The sequence below is a fragment of the Dendropsophus ebraccatus genome, chromosome 5, assembly GCF_027789765.1.
Source record: "Dendropsophus ebraccatus isolate aDenEbr1 chromosome 5, aDenEbr1.pat, whole genome shotgun sequence".
Lineage (NCBI taxonomy): Eukaryota > Metazoa > Chordata > Amphibia > Anura > Hylidae > Dendropsophus > Dendropsophus ebraccatus.
Window position 1 is genome coordinate 82036117 of NC_091458.1, and position 14858 is coordinate 82050974.

General features: G+C 42.0%; 1 protein-coding gene across 1 annotated transcript; it reads right to left on the reverse strand.

Moving 5' to 3' along the window:
- Positions 1–3658: 3658 nt before the first annotated feature.
- On the reverse strand, positions 3659–7831 carry KCTD12 (potassium channel tetramerization domain containing 12). Its single transcript, XM_069970647.1, has 2 exons — positions 7780–7831; positions 3659–7614 (listed from the first exon to the last, which is right to left on the reverse strand). Exon 2 carries the CDS (start codon positions 7570–7572, stop codon positions 6598–6600), a length of 975 nt encoding a protein of 324 aa, XP_069826748.1. The 5' UTR covers positions 7573–7614; positions 7780–7831; the 3' UTR covers positions 3659–6597.
- Between the last annotated feature and the right edge of the window lie 7027 nt (positions 7832–14858).

Consider the following 14858-nt stretch of genomic DNA (forward strand, 5'->3'; position numbering starts at 1 on the left):
GACATGAGTACGCCATTGCAGATACCCTCCAACCCATTGATGATTAATAGCTGTTTCCCAATGCACTGTGCTTAGATGGCACAATAGAGTAAAGTGCTTGGACCTATTAATGAAGCAGAAGATAGAGCAGACCAGAGGGGAGGATAAAATGAAAATAAAAAATATCCAAAAACCTCTACATTTAATTTAATTGAAAGGGGTTTTTCAGCGCTACAAAAACATGGCCACTTTTCCCCCTCTCTTGTCTCCAGTTCAGGTGTGGTTGGCAATTAGGCTACATTTACTTTAATGGAACTGAGTTTGAAACCCCACTTAATCTAGAGACAAGGGGGGGGGGGGAGGGGAGAGTGGCCATGTTTTTGTAGCACTGGATAACCCCTGACCAATTCAAGATGCCTGAAATAAATGAATGGACTCTAATTAATCATTGGTTGGTGGAACTATATCATATATATCTGAAGAATAGTCCATCACTATTGAAACTGCATGTGGAACACCAGTGCACAAAAAAGACATAGTTGAGCATGTGCAGGTTTAAGGCAGGGCAACCAACGTAATAATTGAAACTATGTTTTGTTTTGTTTTTTAGAAAAATATCCAAATTGTTCATTGTGAAAGAAAAAGACAGACTGTGGTGTGACCTAAAACCTATAAGTGTCATAATGGACCCAGTGGTCTTTTTCTGCCGACAATCTATGTTTCTAAGAGAGTTTCTACACCAATGCAGAAGTGAATTCTTTGCTGTGAGGATAGTAAGACTGTGGAATTCTCTGCCAGGAAGAGCTGTCAAGGTGAACTTACTACAACGGTGGAAAAGGTTACTCATTCCATGTGGAATACTTTCTTCTTTTCCTGCAGTGATTGTAGCAGGTGTAATATTTTGCTGGCTGCAACTTACACCAATAGTGACAGTGATCAGCGCTGGTTTCAGAAGCTAGACATGCCGGTATTGTCTAGTAGGGGTTGCCATGGAGACCATACCACTTAAACCCTTTTCATATGTCCTGTTTGAGCTTATTAGACTGATAATTGGATTCTCCCTGTATTAGTTAAAGGGGACTCGCTGCACACATGCCATAGGTGTGCATATGTATGATTTGTTTTATTTTCATAGCAATATTTTTATTTCTGATTCAAGAGCGTAGTCTTGTGGACTCACTTCGCACAATCGAGCCTTGATACTAAGAAGAGTTTCAGTGCTAGGGCATGAACAGTGCTGTATACTACTCATGGATACCCTGTGCAATAACAATGGGCAAACAGTACAACTGCACATGCTGTACAACTGCACATGCTCAACAACTTCACATGCTGTACAACTGCACATGCTCAACAACTGCACATGCTCAACAACTGCACATGCTCAACAACTGCACATGCTGTACAACTGCACATACTCAACATGGCATGGATTTCTGGATGCTAACTGACCAGGATCAGAGTTCACTCCAATGCTGGTCCTCGTGGATACTTCAGTCAGCAGCTACTGCAGCATCTAGGATATTACAGGACAATTAATGGTTCAGGAAATGCCCTTCTAAGATCTGCAAAGTCCCTATGATTCCACACTATGGAGATATATGCACTTAAGGCTAGACAGTAAAATAATACCAAAATATGACTGTTATTTTGAGGAAAAATAAAACAATGTGTGAACAGATAAAAGAAAAACTACCCTACTTTTTCAAAAGCAGGTCATAGATAATGATAATGGGCATGTTCATTAGTTTAAAGGGGTTGTTCTCCCAAAAAAAAAGTTTCTTTCTGGTGCCAGAAAAAGCCAGAGATTTGTAATTTACTTCTATTAAAAAAAAAAATCTCACGTCTTCTAGTACTTATCAGCTGCCGGATGTCCTGAGGAAGCGGTATTCTTTCCAGTTTGGAGAGCAGAAAAGGTTTTCTATGGGGATTTGTTACTGCTCTGGACAGTTCCTGACATGGATAGAGGTGGCAGCAGAGAACACTGTGTAAGACTGGAGAGAATACACCACTTTGTGCAGGACATACAGCTTCTGATAAGTACTGAAAGACTGGAGATTTTTTAATAGAAGTAAATTACAAATCTCTGGCACCAATTGATTTGAAAGAAAAAAAGTTTTAGTGAACAACCCCTTTAAGGCTATGTTCTCACATAGTATTTCCGGCAGTCTTTTGGTCAGTCTTTATACAAAACCAGGAGTGGGACTGACAGGGCAAAATTCTAATTGAAAAATTTGCACAGTATAGCTAGGTTTCCACAATGAAAAAATGATTGCCATCTTTCATAATAACGCTGTCATTGCGCAAATAACATCTGTCATTTTAAAAATAATGGATGCTATTTGCACAATAACTGACATTATTATGAACGATGGCAAATAATTTTTACATAGTTTAAACCCAGCTTTTCTGTATTCTCACCCACTCTTGGTATTGGTTGATAAAAGACTGACGGAAAAACTATGTGTGAACATAGCCTAAAAGTCGTAATCAATTACAGTCATTGTTCTATACATTGTGTATAGAAAACAAGCCTTCTTTACCATGAGAACAGTCTATCCCAGGATCTGGTCACAGCAAAAACAGTAGAGGGCTTTAAATAGGCCTAGACAAGTTTTTAGAGCAAAATAACTTCAATGCATATGTATAGAACCTACCCATCATCCACCTCTTTCCCTTATTCCATCCCCTTCATGGTTGAACTTGATAGACGTTTCTCTTTTCAACTGTACTATGTAACTATTTAACTAGTATGTGCACTGGTGGTCAGTTTCCGATTGACTTCAATCGAGTGCATTGTTACATTAAAAATCAGGCCACCCTTTTAACTCCAAATTAAAACCGTATTTTGGAATTATTTTACAGAGTGTGAATATAGCCAAACACTAAATATCTCAGCTTGAAATCAGGAGACGAACAGAAGTATAGAACTTCTATAGGTACTGTACTTTATTATGGGTTTCTACAAGTTGGAGCTTGTACCGATCTGTAGTATAGACATTGCCTGAGGCCCTAAGCTAAGAACCATATCATGCCAAATCACATGCATTTACTTAGAGGTAAAGTCCATCATAAAGCAAAAGTAAGATGGTTGTCACTTCATGAAAAAATAAGACATTGAATACTTGATATAGTTTATTTAAAATAAAAAATCACTAGTACAGTTGCTTCTTACTCGTAGTGTAAATTATTCTATTACATAAATTCCTGCATGCTCTCTAGGGAAGACTTACAGTACAATGTTGTCTGTGCTGTCTGACCTATTTCTAATAACCTAATGCACATCCCCCATCACAGAGAAGCCTCCTCGAGTCTTCAATATTACAGCTGTGCCAGAAGAGTCATAGACGCAATGCTGAAGACATGACTGCGCAGCCATGGCACTCGCTCATCTCATTGTAAACAGCAGGCCCTGTATGTTAGGTGTCAGGCTAAGTTCATACCAAGTGTGTGCCCTATAAACCTTTTATTTTTGCATACTACAAACAAAGGCATATGCAATAAACCGTTACTATTTTGTTGAATACCATTGGCATCCATTGAAGAGATCCAATCATTTTGCAAACTATGATATACCTATTTCACAGGCACAGACACATACCCACCATCTTTAAAGATGGGTTCTCTAAGAGACGCAACCTTTTTCAATTACACACCTCCCATAAAATAAGAAACAAACTTATTTACTAAACATTAGTACTTTATTAAAATTAGCAAGAAGACAAAAAAAGTCAGCATTGACATATTGTAGTAGGCCCATTGTTAAAACAAATTATAACCTCACAGTTGATAGCTGAGACATCTCCTTATGCTATAGGAAAAGCAACATTTATTGGTATGCACACAAAGAATAAGTAGGATACTTTTCTATTCATTTATGCTTTCCAAGACTGTTTCTAGTATTTCAGTCTCTATATGAGAAGGAAATTAGATACATCATATATCTATTTTCCATGTATATATTGTGCAAGTTCTATAAGCTAGTTATGTTACTTTAGAGCACTGATATATAATTAAAAAACTAAATGATTCCTGTAAAATGTATTCTTTATATATATGTACATGGACTTTTTATTTATTTACAGGCTATTCCGCATTCTAATGCCGTCTCTGCCAAACAAGCAGCAGTCAATGCAGAGAATGAATCCCTCTAACTGAGCTATTATGGTGGTGTCATACAGTTGCAATGTAGAAAATTAAACTGCTAAAGCTGGCTATGAACTAATTTTTTATCTGTCCAGTCCTCTTACTGGTTTATGTAGGGGGACATTGGGTTAATCTCCCAATCAATTGTGAAATGTCTGATCTCTGAGTGATTTGACCCACCAGACACCTTAGCACCAGTGGTGTTGCTTTGTAGATGGACAGATGTCTCAATACTAGTAGTGTCAGTGAAGCATCTAGGTGTCCATTACCAGCTGTATGGATATTTAACAAAGGGACCATGATGTGCCTCCCATATTATTGGAAATAGAACACTGATATCAGGTAGGTAGCCATATTTGGCCTACAACTATTTGGCATACAAATGAACAACAACATTGCAAATTTTGTTAAGAAACTCCAATACAAATGCTGAAAAGCTGAAAACAACTCCAGATTGGATTGAAGTGGGCTTATTTTATTATGTCACTAATAATACAAGTGACATTCAAGTGACAATACATTAGCATTCTGAAGTATTCCATACATTGTAGTGTATGGTCCGTCTATGTAGCTCATTCAAATGAAATATTTGGCAAGACTAGAATAAATTATCTAATACACTAGTTAATCTTAAAATGAATGTTCAAGCTTTTAAATTATAAAATGGCTTCAAAAGGTAAAATGTTTTTATTGCTTGCTTGAACCTTTCATATTCTAAAAGAAAATGCGACTACATATGGTGAGTTATGGTGAGCACACTGGCCCAACATACTACATAACGCAAACTTGGCACATCTACACTGCTAAGCAGCTGGAATAAAGAGATGAGCTTATTGTTGTTTGTGTTATGCATTTTATATTATTGCCAAAAAAAATATGTAAAGTCATTAAATTAGTATGCGAAAAATCTTTGGTAAAGCCATTATTGTTAGAAGTCTGCTTATAACTAATAAAACTGTAATGAAAAGTGTGTAAAATATATATATAAATATATATGTGCATGTGTGTGAGTGCATATACACTGTTTAATAATAACTGATTAAATTAATAAAATATGTGCTTCTGTAGACAACAGGGAATCAGAGAGCATATCAAGTCAAGCTCAATGCGTATCAAGAGCTGCTGCAGTAAAAGGATTATAAATCATCTCTACTCCACTGGCTGAGCCTGTGCATGTGTGTGTCTGTCTGTGTGCAATAAAACCACAGCAACATCTTCACTAATATGCACCTAAGTACGCATAAACCTATTTAGTTTCATGGTATTACCTTTAAAACCCTCCAGAATACATTCAAAGCTCAATGCCAATTAGAATTGTAAATTATCATCATTTTCCTATTGTAATAGACCAGGAAACATAAATGGCCAATGCAGCAGCTCCTGCACTATATAAAGGCTTTGTCCATTTTAATGGCTTCATGCACATGTACTGTTTATGTGAATGGAGCATATAAAGTGCACAACGTTGTTCACATCAAATAAGGGCACAGGCCTTATTAAATATATTCCTCACTGAGAGACTGTGAACTTACATAGTCCAGCAGCTACCCTGTAAATAAGCCCTTTAATGATTTTTTTTATTAACTTTCAAAAGTGGTGAATTACAAAGCTAGAACATACTCGACAAAGAACTTTATACTTTACAAGCCTATTATTGAGTAACAAAAATAATAATACGATGACATTATTACACATATAGAACGAAATCATGAAAACATAATAAATCTAGCCATAATATAGACTCCTGCCCTTCACTGATCAATCACAATTCTAATCCCTATTGTCTTTTATAATGAAGGCAATGGAGTTAGTACATGGATAAAATGGGGAAAAACAAAAAGGCTTCAGGATTTATAAATGACATTAAAGAGAAAATGAATCATTACTTCATTAAGATGTTGAGGAAATGTCTGTTTCTATACACTGGTTACACTGCAGTGTGATCGGAGATTATCTGTGTATTCCATATAACCACACACTCATTTATATTTAGTATTAAATACAGAGTCTAATGCTTTATAAGGTGTTCATACTTACACATTCTCTACAGTCTCTATTTTTTCCTGCCTCCCCCCTTAGAAAAATATGAGGCAGTAATGTGGTATTTTGTGCCCCTCACCTTCCTAACCTGAAGGATCTAATGGTGTGCTGACAAATTCCAGCAGTAAGCAGTAAAGAAATATTACTTGAAATTCTTTCTGCCTCTCTGATACAAGGAGACAGCTTATCTCAGATGAGAGAGACAATGTTCTGAGAGTACTTCAATACACCCATGTGAAAACTGGCAATGCACAAATCTTCAGCTTTAATGATTGCTGTGCTGCATCTTTATCGCGGTTTTCTGGAAGTTGATTCATCAGTTCCACATCCTTTGGTTAGAGTCTTTCTTTGTAGATTGTGAAGGTTATAATATAGGTGATAGAGTAAGCTCAGCTGTATTTTGTGTGCATCTTAGAATGTGCCCAAAAGGTTTCAGTCTCTGCAGAAGACATATTCGGTGTAGCTGGTCCACACTTTGTCCTCACTCTGGTCATTGCTGGCAAATGCACATGTTCCAGTGGAACTACATGCCACCATGTGAAAACCAGCTTCAGACAACTTGTCAAAAGCTTGCTCCAGAAAGTTAAACTTGAGGTAGTACCTTGAAGTGTACCTTTCTGGGGGTCTATCAGGATCTCTGCTTTCATTTAAGGTTTCTCCAAAGACTTCTTTAGCCAGGGATGTTTTGCCACAAACAGTTATACGGGCAACTCTACGAAATTTGGCATCAGCTTGTGCTTCACGGCCTATCGTATATGAACCTCGATAGCCAACTGTTATGTATCCAGATCTTCTGCCTTCCAGGGACTGGGAAGGAGTAAGTCTAGGAACTGAGGCAGGGCTGCAGGAAGAGGAGGCATTGAAACGATATGGATCTAGCGTTGGGGAGGGCACCCCAGCTGCTGGAGAAGATGAGGCTGGAATGACTGCAGTGTCCAGGTCTGAATCTTGAGTGGCTGCTGGGGTGAGAAGCAAAGGTGGTTCCTCACCTCCTATGGAGCTGTCCTTACTGATACGCAGGGGACTAAGACGTTTCACTAGTTCAGGAAGCTGGAAGTGCTCTGCTTCTCTTTGCAGACGACTTCGCTCAGGAAAATAATCTGGCAAAACAAGCTGCAGGTCTCGTAGATAATCCAAAATATAACGAAACAGGAAACCATCCCTGTCCAGGAAGAAGCGCCCCTTACTGTCCCGAGCCAGCTCTCCCGGTTTCTGTTGGGAAAACATACGCCAGAGTAGGGAGTCTGGAACTGACACCAGAGTCGTGTGTCTAGTCACATATACCTGTCCTCCAACGTTTAGTTCCACTATTTCTGGAAACAAAGGATCCAAGGGTTTGCTCCCTGTGCAGCTACCACCTCCACCTCCTCCATTTGGTAATCCACGTGCACGGTCCGGTAAAGCCATGAAGGCTGCAAGGAAATAAATTTCTTGGTAATCTCTGTCCCTCTACAGAAAAAAAGAATTCAAGGATGAGAAAATGTGAACAAAAGCAGACAACAACTAAGTACTTGGGGTGCTCCAGCAGCCAGGCTTTGAGCTTAGTGCAGTTAGCGTCCCTCTCTGCACCTTCAGTGCAAAGACTGCAAGCAGCAACAATAGCTTAGAACATACTGCCTTGTTTTCCTTTCTCCTCTCCCTGGGTTTCTGATTGAGAGAGCTGGCAGGGTCTGTGTTTTTATGTAGAATTGCACACTGGAGGCGTGGGAGGGAGGAGGGGAGGGAGATGGAGGAAGAACAGGCACAGCTGATCACATATATACAGAAAGGGGATGTGTGCACAGGATTTGCATGCCTTGCAGATGTAACTGATGTTTCAGTACAGGAAACATGCACAACCATGCTGCTCTTGTGTTGAAATATTTACTCACATATCTAAGAGAATGGTAATGTAAGCTTGCAATGTAGGGAGCTAAAATGTATTTTTTAGGTAAATGTAACAAAGAACACATCTTAAAATAAAAAAATTGCACCTTTTCTTCCCATTACATAAAGCCATGGCATATTGATTGGATATGCCATTGCTTATTAATGATTGGTGGGGGTCCCAGGGATCAGACTACCTTTCAATGACTGACGCTATACACATCAGATGAAAATATCCTATTAAGGCTAGTTTACATGTCACTATTTGAGTTTACCTCAAATGAATGACCCCAAATGCTGACACTCTTTACCAACATATTGGCATTTAAATAATTACATTCCTAACAGAATTAACACTAGTAACCCAATTCCATAGGACATGTTTCCAAAGTGATCTACATGTAACACTTGCAACACTTGTTGTAAATCAGTTTGTGCATTTACAATGTAAAATTACCAGTATTTTATGTGACAAGGCTTAAAGCGTAACTGTCATTTCAGGGTCATTTTTTTGAAAACATTAAATATCAACAGTACAAGCGATTTTAAGAAACTCTGTAATAGGTTTTATAAACCAAAAGAGTTTCCTTCTGTACTGAAAAAGCAATCTCCCAGCCTCCCCCCTGACTGCAGAAGAAGCAGGATTTCTGTGTCCATTATGTGGCTATGGAGAGGGGAGGGGTTGTTAGGAGTGACTGAGCACGGAGCAGTCTTGCAAAGCACAACACCCTGCAATCTTCTCTCAGTAAGTTCATAGATAAGCACTGACCTTTCTGACCCCAGAATCCTGCGGTTTAGGTGCCCAGAGAGTCTACAAACAGCTGACCTTCATGTCACCTTTTCCTGCTCCCTCATCTCCCTCAGCCCCTCCCCTCTTCATAGGCTTACAATGGAGAGAGCAGAGCCTGTCTTCACTGGCTTCTCTGTAATGAAGACGTGTTTGCCTGATAATGCACAGATAAGAAGTCAGGGGGGGGGAGGCTGGGAAATTGCTTCTTGAGTACAGAAGGAGGCTTTTTTGGCTGATGAAACCTATTACAGAGTTTCGTAAAATCGCTTATACTACTGATTTTTGCAATAAAAAAAAATATGACAGTTACGCTTTAAGTTGCCATATTACTTCATGCAAGGATATTCATTAGCATACTGCATTAAATAAGGTTTGTAATAAGGTCTCACAGTCACACGTGAACTCCAATAGCTGCACAATGTAACTATTGGTCATGGTGTGCAGGGGTGGTTTTGCTCGAACATGGTGATTATGACTGACACCTACCCCCGCTCATTTTGGAAGTAACGGTATACTTCAGAGATACAGAGAAAACGCAGTGAGAGTACAGTTAAGACCTCTTCTGCTCCTTGGACAAATCAATATAACCAATAAACCAATATGACCAATTCATGATCTGAAACTTTTTAAAACACAATTAAAAAATAAATAAATAATGCAAACGCCAACATTTAATAGCATATGTGTCTCGTGGATGGTATTACCTGGAAGGTATTAAAGCGACTCTGTACCCACAATCTGACCCCCCAAACCACTTGTACCATCGGATAGCAGCTTTTAATCCAAGATCTGTCCTGGGGTCCGTTCGGCAGGGGATGCAGTTATTGTCCTAAAAACAACTTTTAATCCTGCAGCGCTGTGTCTAACGGCCGGGGCTTACATTTGTATATGCATTAGGCTGGCACACCCTCTCCGTCCTTCCTCCCCACCCTCCTCAGCATTAGGAATGATCCAGGAACATTTACTGCTGTTTGAGCTTTGCGCAGGTGTATTAACGATCCAGCCCATGTTCATTATACACACAGCTGGGGAATAGGAAGCAATCTGCCTGGAGCATTCCTAATCATGAGGAGGGTGGGGAGGAGGGACAGAGAGGGTGTGTCAGCCTCATGCATATACAAATGTAAGTCCCAGCCGTTAGACATAACGCTGCCGGATTAAAAGTTGTTTTTATGACAATAACTGCATCACCTGCCGAACAGACCCCAGGACAGATCTTGGACTAAAAGCAGCTATCTGAAAGTACAAGTGGTTTGGGGGGTCAGATTGTGGGTACAGAGTCGCTTTAAACATACTATTGTATATTTACCAGTTGTGGTGTTCCGTGGGCAGTGTGATGTTATTAGATACAATACGGACATGGAAAGAAAGGAGTGGTTGCACCTCACACCTATGGCTGACACTAATGCTTCTCGCCTACATTTAAAAACCAACACCAGGATGTTGGTATATAATTTGACCAAAACATATTGACTCCCCTGGCCCACATGAGTCCCTACACTAAATCAACACTGTGTCAGTCAGCGACCGCTAACCCCGCAAAGTGAGCGCAAACAGTGAAGGGAGGCCATAGAATGGGCTGCAACCCCACTGTCACAGGACCAAACCCCAAGGGCCCCCCCCAAACCCATTAGATACAGTATGTACTATAACTCCTATTATATGGGCACAATGCTTGCCAATGATGAATATGAATATTGGCTAGTAATATTTTTTAAGTTTAATTAGGCTGGGTTCACACTACGTATATTTCAGTCAGTATTGTGGTCCTCATATTGCAACCAAAACCAGGAGTGGATTGAAAACACAGAAAGGCGCCATTTAATGGCAAATATTTGCTGTTATTTTAAAACAACGGCTGTTGTATTGAAATAATGGCAGTTATTTACTGTTATATGGCGGCCATCCACTCAATTTCAACATTGTGTGAACAGAGCCTTTCTGTGTTTTTAATCCACTCCTGGTTTTGGTTGCAATATGAGGACCACAATACTGACTGAAATATACGTAGTGTGAACCCAGCCCCAAAGTTCTGATGACTTTCTGAACACTAAGGTACACACTTTTTTTGTATTTAGCACCAGAGTGCCACAGATGCTAACTATTTCTACTGCAATATTGCCTATTAAGTAGTACTGACTATTATATTCTTCATATTGGACTGTTTTACTTGATTGTGTCTATTTATGGTTCGTTTACATGGAGTGATAATTAGTTTAACGATTTTGAAGCAACGATTTGATTTTTATAACAATCAGCATTTAGACTAAGTAAAAAATTGTTTAAAAAATCATTATTGCAATCGTTTTAAGATCGCTTAGGCCTATCTCACACATAGGGTGAATCTGTGAAAGACTGTTTACACCAAACGATCTGCGAATTTTCAGCGAACGACCAACGATGATTTGAGAACATGTTGAAAGATCACGATGAACGATTTCTCGCTCGTCACTTGATGAAGTGCGATCGTTATTACGAAAATTCTAACAATAATCGTTCAGGGTAAACACAGCATTAGTCTGATTGATAATAGAGGATGTCAGTAAAGAGGACACTGTAAGTTTTGGTACTATGTGTTAGACAAGTACATGAGGATGAGAAGATCCAAACACATTTAGAGGATCATGAAAAAGTGTTGAAGGGGTCATCCAGTGCTACAAAAACATGGCCACTTTCCCCCCTCTCTTGTAAATGTAGCTTAATTGCAAACTACACCTGAACTGGAGACAAGAGAGGGGGAAAAGTGGCCATGTTTTTGTGGATTGTTAGGTGAAACAGAAGATTATTTTCTTGTTACAGCAAATGAAACTATTTTAGACTAGCAATACTATTTTGTCCCATAGTAGTCGTGCTTCACGTGGCTCAAGAGTGCTTAAAAGAGCTTATAGTTTTTTCCGCTTAAGTAACTTTGTCTTGAAGTTAACGCTGTCAGGATCGTATCAGAATGATCAAGACAAGAATATATCCAAGTGAAAAGGAGTTGGATAAAACTTATATTGAAATGGAGACACCCAGCTTGAGCTCCACTACAACTCCAGTTATGTTTTCTCCACTACGGATAAACAAATGGGCCACCTTCTACTTTTTTCTACAGCTGGGATGTTATGTATCAAGGATGTCCCAATCCTCCTCTGGTAACATCTCTAACTTCCAGGTATTATTCCTCCCCCTGCTATGATCCCCACCTCTCCCATATCATGCCCCCTAAAGTCATCTTCCTCCCTATTCAGTATATTCCCCATGACTCAATATAATACTTCCTTCTGTATCATTTCTCTTCCTCCAGTATCATCACACCTTCCTTCTAGCACCATCTCTATCCCCAGTATCCTTTCCACCCCCACCCCCCAGTATCACCCCCCCCTTCCCTAATATCACCCCATGTTACCTAATGTCACCCCATCCTCTCTAGACCTGCAGTCTAGTAACATGTTTCTTGAAGCAACAGCAGGTTTTAGCAGCTTCCTATTTACTGTGCAGTTTTTTTCCCTTTACATCAGCATAGATCTGTCAGCAAGAGGTGGTCAAAGATAATTCTGCACGAGAAACAGTTTAATACTGTAAGTATAGAGAATATATAGTGGAGACTTGGCAAGGGCAAATGCCTGCTATTGGGGAAATCTTTACATTGGCAGCAGTGCCACCCCATGTATTGAGTAGGGGATATACACCTGCACAGGTTACACACCGCTATGGCTGGCCCTCCATATGAAGTGTCTTAGACATACTGTAGTTCAAGCTCTTAAGGCCCTATTCCACCAACAGATCTGACGACAGATTATCTGCCAAAGATTTGAAGCCAAACCCAGGAGTGGATTTGAAAAGAGGAGAAATCCAGTCTTTCCTTTATGACCTGCTCTCTGATTATAGTCTTTTTCTGGGTTTGGCTTCAAATCTTTGGCAGATAATCTGTCATCAGATCTGTTGGTGGAATAGGGCCTTAATCACAGCACTCCCACAGCACTCCTACCAGTAGAAGCTCTATTTATTTCCTGTCTGCTTCCCATTGCTCAGCATAAGGCAGAAGGGTATAAACAGTCCTTATTCTCACCATACAGAATAAAGTCCATAACTGATTATGACAGTCCAAAAAATTTACATTATTAATGACCTGCTTTTATCCATATAAACGTAATAGTAACAATTCTTAATTAGGTTACAAACCCACTTGCCGGATCTGCAGCGAGTCTCCTTGCTGCGTTTTTGCAGGGAGACTCGCTGCAGATCCCGGCCCTATACTTTCAATAGCAGAGAAACTCGCAGCAGGGATGTACATCCCTGCTGCGATTTTGTCTGCAGCCCGCCCCATTAACCCCCCGGCCGCCGGACATTATACATTACCCGGTCCCCGTTCCTGCTTGCGTCGGGGCTCCCGGTGTCTTCAGGGCCCGCCCGGCCAATCAGTGCGCTGCGGCGGGGCAGCGCACTGATTGGCCAGGCGGAACGTGCCGGGAGCCGCTGAAGCAAGCAGGAGCCGGGATCAGGTAATGTATATCGCCCCCAGCCCCCGGTCGCACGATCGCCCCCAGCCCTGCAGCCCCCGATTGCATGATCGCCCCCAGCCCCGCAGCCCCCGGCCGTATGATCGCCCCCAGCCCCCGGCCGCACGATCGCCCCCAGCCCCGCAGCCCCCGGCCGCACGATCACCCGCAGCCCCCGGCCGCACGATCGCCCCCATCCCAGCAGCCCCCGGCCGCACGATCGCCCCGCAGCCCCCGGCCGCACGATCGCCTGCAGCCCTGCAGCCCCCGACCGCACGATCGCCCCCAGTGGGCGATCGTGCAGCCGGGGGCTGCGGGGCTGGGGGCTGCGGGCAATCATGCGGCCGGGGGCTGCGGGGCTGCAGGCGATCGTGCGGCCGGGGGCTGCGGGGCTGGGGGCGATCGTGCGGCCGGGGGCTGCGGGGCAGGGGGCGATCGTGCGGCCGGGGGCTGGGGGCGATCGTGCGGCCGGGGGCGATCGTGCGGCCGAGGGCTGCGGGGCTGGGGGCGATTGTGCGGCCGGGGGCGATCGGGGCTGCAGGGGGGCGGGCAGGATATACATTACCTGATCCCGGCTCCTGCTTGCTTCAGCGGCTCCCGGCGCGTTCGTGAAGACACCGGGAGCCCCGAAGCAAGCAGGAACGGCGGCCGGGGGGTTAATGGGGCGGGCTGCAGACAAAATCGCAGCAGGGATGTACATCCCTGCTGCGAGTTTCTCTGCTATTGAAAGTATAGGGCCGGGATCTGCAGCGAGTCTCCCTGCAAAAACGCAGCAAGGAGACTCGCTGCAGATCCGGCAAGTGGGTTTGTAACCTTACAGAGCAAGGGAGTACATTTACACCCTTTCAGCCTGGGCTTTACTGCAATCAGGCGTAAATTTAAACCCTCCTACGGTATGAGCCAAGCTCAGGACAGGCCGCCGCGATCAAACAGCCGGCCGTCATTAACCCCTTAAGTGTAAGTGACAGGATTAATAGGAGCAGGTCCTGTCACTTGAAGGGGAACTCCACATAAGGAAAACTTGTTTTCTATTAAAAGTACATTAAAAGTTAAATGTTAAAATGTATTACCATATATGTGTGGTTCTGCCACACTGATAGCTGATTAAAATCCAGGAAGTGAAGAAAAATGGCCTCTGTGCCAATCCACATTGTCTCCTGCTCCCACTGCTCTCACACCTTAGAAGACAAAAATCACATGCTTTTGTCTCACACTGTGTGTGTTTGCTAGGCACAGGCTGATGATGCAGACAGGGGCTTGGCTGGATCCCCCAATCCTCTTAGTGATTCACCATCTCTGACCAGCCAGAAGCAGCTGCTGCAACTTCACTGATTGTGCAAAACTCTGCAGTGAAATTTGGGCTATGTTCACACATTTTGGAGTGTCATTGCAGTACTGCAGCTTACAGTATTCACAAAAATGATGCGGTAACACAATTAAATGATGCTAAACAGCAGAGAGGATCAGAGCACTGCCAATCCCACATGAAAATAAGGCATAAACAGTATATCCCATGTAAGATAATATTGGAAAAAATCCTTCAAAGATAAAAGATG